General features: G+C 38.7%; 1 protein-coding gene across 1 annotated transcript; it reads right to left on the reverse strand.

Moving 5' to 3' along the window:
• Window positions 1-1,548: 1,548 nt before the first annotated feature.
• LOC104876325 (olfactory receptor 56A3) lies at window positions 1,549-2,499 on the reverse strand. Its single transcript, XM_010644298.1, has one exon. The coding sequence runs from the start codon at window positions 2,497-2,499 to the stop codon at window positions 1,549-1,551; it is 951 nt and encodes a 316-aa protein (XP_010642600.1).
• Between the last annotated feature and the right edge of the window lie 5,649 nt (window positions 2,500-8,148).

Consider the following 8,148-nt stretch of genomic DNA (forward strand, 5'->3'; position numbering starts at 1 on the left):
TTTAACAGGGCAATGTAGTTACTATATTCAAAATAGGAGATACAATTTTAAAGCAAGTTACTGAAAAAAATCCTTCACTGAAGAATTATTCAAAAGGTCAGATTTATTATTTCTGTGTTTTATTTAAAATTAGGTATAAAGTATTTCATATATTGTGTCTTCTGTAAGTTTTTTTAAAATTAAAAGCAGCCGGCTTGAAATATTGTTGTATAAAATGTGAAAATCTGTTGAAGGCAAGATTTAAATTTAAAACATAAAATATATGATAAAATTGTTTCATTTTTATCTGTTAATACAAACAACCATTGGTTACCTTAGTGCTAATATTTTTTATCATTCACTAATTAAAGTAATTAGAAATAACATTTTCCTGGATTTCAATATGGCTCACTTTCATTTCCTTATAAAATTGATTTGATTTAAAAATTTTTATGAGTACATATTTGCAATATGTAATGTTTACATTCCTTATGAGAAGTGTGTACATTTTGCTTACTTCTGCAAAGTCGATGAGGATCTTTGGGCTTGTTTGACAAACATACAGATATAAAAATGTCTTCTGTTATTCACACACAGTGGAGCATTACTCTGACATAAAAAAGGTAGACCTGAGTCATTTTCAGGAAAATGGATGCACCTTGAGACCATAATGCTAAGTGAAATAATATGAAGCATGAAATACACTGCTCTTCATTTTTTAATGTAAGAAGAATTATCACTGCAACCCACTGGTTTCCTTCCCTTTGTGGCACAGTGTAAATGAATGAGAGAATGCACACTTTAGATGAATTTATTTTATTGTGGCCATCCTTTTAGAAGAGTAAACTTTTTTCCTCCAATTAACTTGTTTTTCCTATTCATTTTCCTAAGTTTTTACATTAATGATTAGAAAAAAAAACCTCAAAGCTTATCACATTTTTTGAGCAAGATATAGCTCCTATGCTTAGGTATTACTTGTTTTTCATGTGGAAATTGGGCACATTTTTGAGAGCAAACCAGACTTTCTCCTCTTATATTTAAAAAAATTACAAGTAGACTTGGTACTTACAAGCAGCTCTGACTTACTAGAACTGATATAGAACTGATATATGAAAATTACTTATAGGCACTAGCCACTTTACCATCCTAGGTAAGTGTGTTCTTTTCATAACTGCATTATGTAATTGAGTTAGTAAAAATAGTGATATTTGTAATAATAAGATATAATCAAAGCCACTAGTTTCCAAAATTATATCTTCAAACTTTAAATATGCAGGCATGGTAAGTTCGGTATCATTATTGAAGGTTATTTTTCCTGTACATAATTCATTCTCTTGCGTGATTATATTTTAGACAAAATAGAATAATAAATCTTGGAAAAAATAAAACAGTCACAGAGAATTCAGATGTTTTTTCAGAGGGTGTTGGAATTTGAAGAGGAAGGATAGAATCTGGAACGTATTTCAGAATCAGCACTCACTTTTCGCCTTGAAGTTTTGTCTCAGCCCAATTGCCAATTAACTGAACAACAAGTGACTCTGTGTTAGGACTGCAGAGATGCAGGGGCCCTTAGGATCTCCCTTTCTTCAGCAACCTCTGGATCCCTTGCTTGATCTCCTGGGTTCTCACCCCATAAACTATGGGGTTCAGGGCCGCGGGGATGACATGGTGGAGGACATTGAGCAAGACTGGCACATCGGGGGAGACTTTTCTCCTAGCCACATGTGTGAGGACAAAGACCAGGAGGATGGTGCTGAAGAAGAGAATAAGGAGGAAGTGGGAGCCGCATGTACTTAGGGCTTTGGCCACAGCGCCCTCTGTCTTGAGTCTCAGCACAGCTCTCAGGATGAGGGTGTAAGAGAGGAAGATGAGGATGAGGTCCGAGCCCAGCAGAGTCCAGCCTCCAGCAAACTGGTAAAGGCGATTAACAGTGACGTCATCACAAGAGAGCCTGGAGACAGACATATTGGCACAGATGAAGTTCTCAATGACATTTTCCCCGCAGTAATGAAGTCGCGCCGAGAGGATAGGGATGGGCATAGGCAAAAAGACATTTCTGGCCAAAACGAAAATGGCAGCCTTGATTACAAATTGGTCGTTGATGATGGATGGATATCTCAGCGGGTGGCAGATGGCCACATAGCGATCAAAGGCCATGACCATGAAGGTGCAGGACTCCATGGCTAAGAAGCTATTCATGATGAACATCTGAAGGAAGCAGGCAGAGAAGCTGATAGATTTGCTGTCAAACCAGAAGATGGCCAGGACCTTGGGGATGACGGTGAGGCAGAGCACAATGTCTAGCAGGGAGAGGAGGCTGAGCAGGTAGTACATGGGCTCGTGCAGAGCAGCCTCCATCCTGATGGTGACCAGAAGAACAGCATTGGCCCCCATGGCCAGGAGGAAGAGGAAGCTGAAGGGCAGGGACAGCCAGAGTTGCCAGTTAGGGACCCTGACAAAACAATTCAGGAGGAAGCCTGAAAGCCCAGTGGAGCTGGTGTCATTTTGATGTACTGTCATGTTTTTGCCATCTGTTTTCTACTGTTGTAACAATCTGTAAAGTTAGGATAAGAAATTAGCTACATACTCCAGATGTGCAATGCTAGAATAACTTGCTTTACTAAAGCATAACTTGTTCCTTGTTATCTAGGCCAAGTAACGGTTTCATGCTACTTAAATACTTTGATCACTGTAGACAGTGTAGAACATTGAGATGATTTATCCATGCATTTTACTTATCCAGTGCTTTGTTTCAGTAAAATTGTTATAGCTTTATAGAAACCAAAGAGGAGAAAACTACTTAGGAGACTCCTTTTGTGTGACCGATGAGACTAAATTTGCACCTACAAGTTACTTCCTCTTTGTTTTCTTTTAAATTACTATATGGCTACTGTATCTGTCATTGAATTATTAGAGTATGACCAAGTAACTAGCAGAACTTGTCACAAAGAAGAGACTCAAATAAATGTCCCAAATCTTTACGTCATCCCTATTCTGACCCTTTAGTTTTACTGGCTTTGCTGTAGGGATTTTTATTTATCATATACTTAAAGGTAATCTCCATTTTATCTAAAAATTCATTTTTATTGGATAAAAGTAGACCCTACTACATAATTACTTTTCCTTTTATTTCTTAGACAGATCTTCATATTTGTAGGTTTCCTAACATCTAGAAGAAACAAATATCAAAGGAGCAGGGAGGGATTGAAGGGTTAGGGGATGAGAAAAGAAGACATTCTATGTACTCATTATGTATTGCAACTATGTGCTAATAACAATAATCTTCAAAAGCAGAATGAGAAATTCCACATAGATATAAGGGAGGAAGCAGTGAGGGTCATTAAACAAGTTGAAAGTTTATCTTTTGACTGCAATAGAGTGGGGTTAAGGGAGCCCACCTTTCCTTCCAAACTCCTTTCCATGTTGCTTTTTCATCTTGCTTGCAAGAATTTGGATATACATTTTCTTCCTTACAGACCATAATTCCATGCTACCATTATTCTTTTTTTATTCTAAGTTTCTTACCCTGCATTCTAACAGTTACTAAGGTCATAAAATAGAGGATAAAACTGTCCTTATGCTCAAGGAAATAAACTATAACCACTCTGGGGAATACAAAGACATGATTGAGCAGTGATAGAGTTATGCCAAATTATCATGAGAAGGTAGGGAAGGGCTGAGTGACCCCGACATAAAGAACTGTACGGGAAGAGAGGCTGCACCTCAGTGTACCTTAAGGTACCGATTCTCAGGCGCACTTCCTCCTGACTTGTGAAGGCCAGCCCAATAATGTTGCAGCTTGACCGAAGATGTAAGCTCTTTAAGTTCGGGGTCTTTCAGCTCATATAGTTTATTTTATCTAAATCTGTCTACTGGGTCAGAAGTCTCTCTTAAGGTATTATTTTGTGGGTTTAGAAATTATTTTTCATCAAGTGTTTAAGGACTAGGCTATGTCTTCTCCATCAAGATCATCAATGTGATAGAAAATTCCACAATTATTTTTGGAACCCTAATATTTGCTGGGCACTGTGCTCAAATGTTTTAGGTTTTTATCTCATTTAAGCACACCTCATCTGGTTAAACAAGTTTTACTGTATTGTTACTTTACTAATGAGGGAAACAGATATCTTGAGATCCAGGACCTTAAGTCCCTATCTTGTTCTGTTTTAATGCCAGTCCCACTTTGCTTGGAAGGCTGGATAGATTAATTTATAGGACTCCTCCAGGGCTCATAAATAATTCCATGAAAATGTACCTTTTCCACCAATCTCACACAAAAGAGAATAGACTTTACCTATAGTAAATAGTAAATAGTTTAAAGAATAGAATCTGTCAGAGGAGAAATAGCTTTGAGCTGAGGGCATTGTGCCCAAGAAGGAAGTGGTAATGAAACTCTTGACCCAGAACTGTTTGATATCTTCACACTTGCAGAAATGTACCTTTTTTGAGAAGTTCAAATAGTGAATTTATGTGCAGTGCTGGCTTTCTTACTGTCCAAGTGCACTTCCAGTCAGCGGGCTCCTCTCATCCCCTCCTCATCAGGAGGCCCTCGAACCAACGTTGGCTGCTGTCAGTGAGTGTGTGGGACCCACATTCCTGCTGGGGCTCCTCTCTTCACTCCTCTTGTCTTCTGCTTCCCCAGGCAAGTCTGCCAGCCAGGCCTCTCCCACCTGCTATGTACAAGAGGTTCAGAAAATCTCTCAATTCCTTTTCTCTTGCTATTAATAGAGAATATTAGTAAAGAATTTGGCAAATTCAGAATGAATTTTAAGCATTTTTTTGGCAATTCATAATACTATGAAGAAAGCAGGAAAAGTAATGTAAACAGTTCATCTTTCACCCAGGAAAGATTATGTGGCATTTTATCTTTTCTACAGTTTGACTGTTAGTGTTCAATTGTGGAAGAAATACAATTCTAAGTAGCTTCTTTAGGCCCAAAGCCATGACAATATGAATATGCCAGTTCCCTTTTGTCACTACCAGGTTCATCAGTGCATGTATTATCAGACTTTTAAAACATGTTTTTTGCTTTTCTATGATTAACCTTCCTACATCCTAAGGATGTTTTTCTAACATCGAGGTTCTCCCTTTTTCTTCCACTTGAAACTCTGACTCTTGCTTCCTGCTGCTCAAAAGGTTCAATTTGCTCCTTAGTTTACTTTTTTTTTCTGACTCTTTCTTTGTTTTCTTGGGTTGTGCCCCTAGGAGTCAGCCCTGTAAGGTTTTAATAAAGATTACAAAACTATTTCCAAAGGTATATCCTGACTTATTTTTCTATTTCATAGTTCCATCTCCATCACCTCAAAGCTGTTTCTTTTCTTAGTAGTTCTTCACTTTGATTCACAGAGTGGTGTGCAGTGAGTGATATATCTGTATTTCTGACTCTCTTTGTTTTCTTGGGTTGTGCCCCTAGGAGTCAGCCCTGTAAGGTTTTAATAAAGATTACAAAACTATTTCCAAAGGTATATCCTGACTTATTTTTCTATTTCATAGTTCCATCTCCATCACCTCAAAGCTGTTTCTTTTCTTAGTAGTTCTTCACTTTGATTCACAGAGTGGTGTGCAGTGAGTGATATATCTGTAAAAAGACCTCAAGTTAACCCATAGAAAGTATGGGTACTAGGGGGTGGATATGATCAAATCATTATCACCCCCATGTGAAACTGGGGGAAGGTGAGGCCAAATGATTATGGAGGAGACAAACAAAGTATGTTATGTACATGCATGAATCTGCCAAAACTAAGACCCACTAAGCTGTATTATCAGTATGCACTGATAAAAAGATGTTCAACCAAAAATATAAAAAATAAATTCTTCCCTTCCTCCCTCTGTAAATCAATTACTTGTAAGTCTGAGTCATATTCATGGAACCTACTAAGCTCATACTTTGTCAAAATTGACCCAAGCCTGTTAGCTTTGTTTATATCAATGATATGTACAATTTCATTTGGCTAATTCCAAATGTCACTCTAAATAGTATATTACTCATTCAAGTCTGTCATTTACTCTTTCTTCATCCTCTGATCCTACCCTTTGCAAAATGCTTGTAATTAACTCTAATAGATCACACTCCCAAATTCCACTATCACCAAGAAACTTTACTTCTCCATTCTTTTATGAAAAGGATAAAGGATGATCAGCTTGAACAGAAGGAGAATCTTGAAATAATCTTTGAAGGACATGGCCTCATGGAAGATCTAGTATTTCCACCACGAATATATGCTGAACAGGAAGAACTTTTTGATGGTTTCTTTTGTTTAATTTTTTCTTTCTCTCTCTCCCTTCCTTTCTCTCTCTCCCTTCCTTTCTCTCTCTCCCTTCCTTTCTCTCTCTCTCTCTCTCTCTCTCTCTCTCTCTCTCTCTCTCATCTTTCTCTCCTCAAGAGCTTTGGGACAACTGTTTTCTCACTAGGCTGACATTTCTAAGGATGACAGAAGAAGTTCATTTTATCTCTTTCCCCCACTCACTTACTCTTCATTTCCCCTTCTTATTTCTCTGGTAGTACTCCTCAAGAGCTTTGGGACAACTGTTTTTCTCACTAGGCTGACATTTCTAAGGATGACGGAAGAGGTTCATTTTATCTCTTTCCCCCACTCACTTACTCTTCATTTCCCCTTCTTATTTCTCTGGTAGTGTTCTTGCAAGTTCTTCACTCAGAATTTATTCAAGAAGCATTGAGTAAACTGCATAGTCTCAGAAGTAAAGTATCAGAAAACAAATTTGTTCTTTGTCTCCTCTCATTTATTAGCCTTGGTTTGCAATCAGAGCTTTTCAGTGGCAGCATGAAGGCTGAAGACCTCAAGTTAATGTTTCCGGGTTCCAGCCAAAGGCAAGATGAGGAAAACAGAGAAATTGAACCACAAAAACCAGATTAAAGACCTGCCATTTAGACCTGTTCCTTGGCTTCATTTTGGGCCCCATAGCACCAAATAAACCTTCATTTAGGAAGTGAAAGGGTCTTTAGGGATCACCTAATTTTATAAAATTCATTGAGATCTGTGTGACATCAGTGAAGTAGAGTTTCAGACATTCTTGAGTGGATACAGAGACAGGTAGCTAGCTCATTGCTCTTCTGGGCGTAATGTTCTGTTTGGGCAGAGGTAGCTTTTAATGATTCATTAAATTGAACAAAAATCTGCTGAACTACTAGGTTTGTTTTCACTCCACTGACACCTGTCTGTGGTCTTTGTCTCGAGCTTCTAAAGTTATACCAACTAAATTTAATTTTTACCCCATGATCCAAACCTTTTAAAGGCAGGTTCTTTGTATTAAAACACCTAAATTGTTTTATTCATAGCCAAAAACTCCAGCCTCTCATAGCTGAGCTCCAGAAGATGCTCCATGGTATGTTCATCTCCACCAGACAAATCCCAGCTTCTCTGCATTTCTGGGGCCACCAAGTACCCGGAGGAGCACGCCAGAGTGAAGCCGTAGAGCAGAGGATCTCACACGCTCATCCCAAACTGTGATGGCGTGGTCTCCACGACTGCCCTTTCAGACTACTCAGCAGTACTGACTCAGGAAAGGGAAACGCAGGTCCAGACCTGAGAGACAGACCTCCTGCCTTCTCGCGGATCCCAGGACAGCCGCCCTCAGCACCCTTTCCCCAGACTCACTTACTGAGGAGATGATGCATAGGGTCTGCGTCCATGGCACAGAATGTCTGGTTAGTTCAAGTATCTGTGGCAGTTATAACTCTAGAGCTCGGGGACCCTGTCCTCTGAGAACCTCTCAATCCCTCCTCTCTGGGGACTAAAAGGCCCTCATTCAACTGATAGGCAGGCAGATGGAGGAAGAAAATTTTTTCTTTCTTTCTGAAAGGAAGCTCCTCTGGTAGCCCAGATCTGTATTGGATATGTGTGTCCTTTAAGCAGTGAGCCACTCTCCTAGGTACAGAGATTTTGCATATAGATCCATGTATATTAATGCTCACTTGCAAATTCATACTCAGTACCTTCCACAGATTTCAAAAGCACACTCAGGTGTTTGTTCTCTGGAATTTCTTGCAGTTGGAGATCAGATAGGTAGAGCCCATGAAATTAAGTGGATCAATGTTAATGTATTATGACTTTTCAATATGGCATTATATGGAGGAAAAAAATGAAGAAAATCTTACTGAGAAAACTTTTGAATATGCCACTGCATTGTCCAGTTTTCCATTGCTGCTAT

The sequence above is a fragment of the Fukomys damarensis genome, unplaced genomic scaffold (assembly GCF_012274545.1).
Source record: "Fukomys damarensis isolate Sample0158 unplaced genomic scaffold, DMR_v1.0_HiC HiC_scaffold_16, whole genome shotgun sequence".
Lineage (NCBI taxonomy): Eukaryota > Metazoa > Chordata > Mammalia > Rodentia > Bathyergidae > Fukomys > Fukomys damarensis.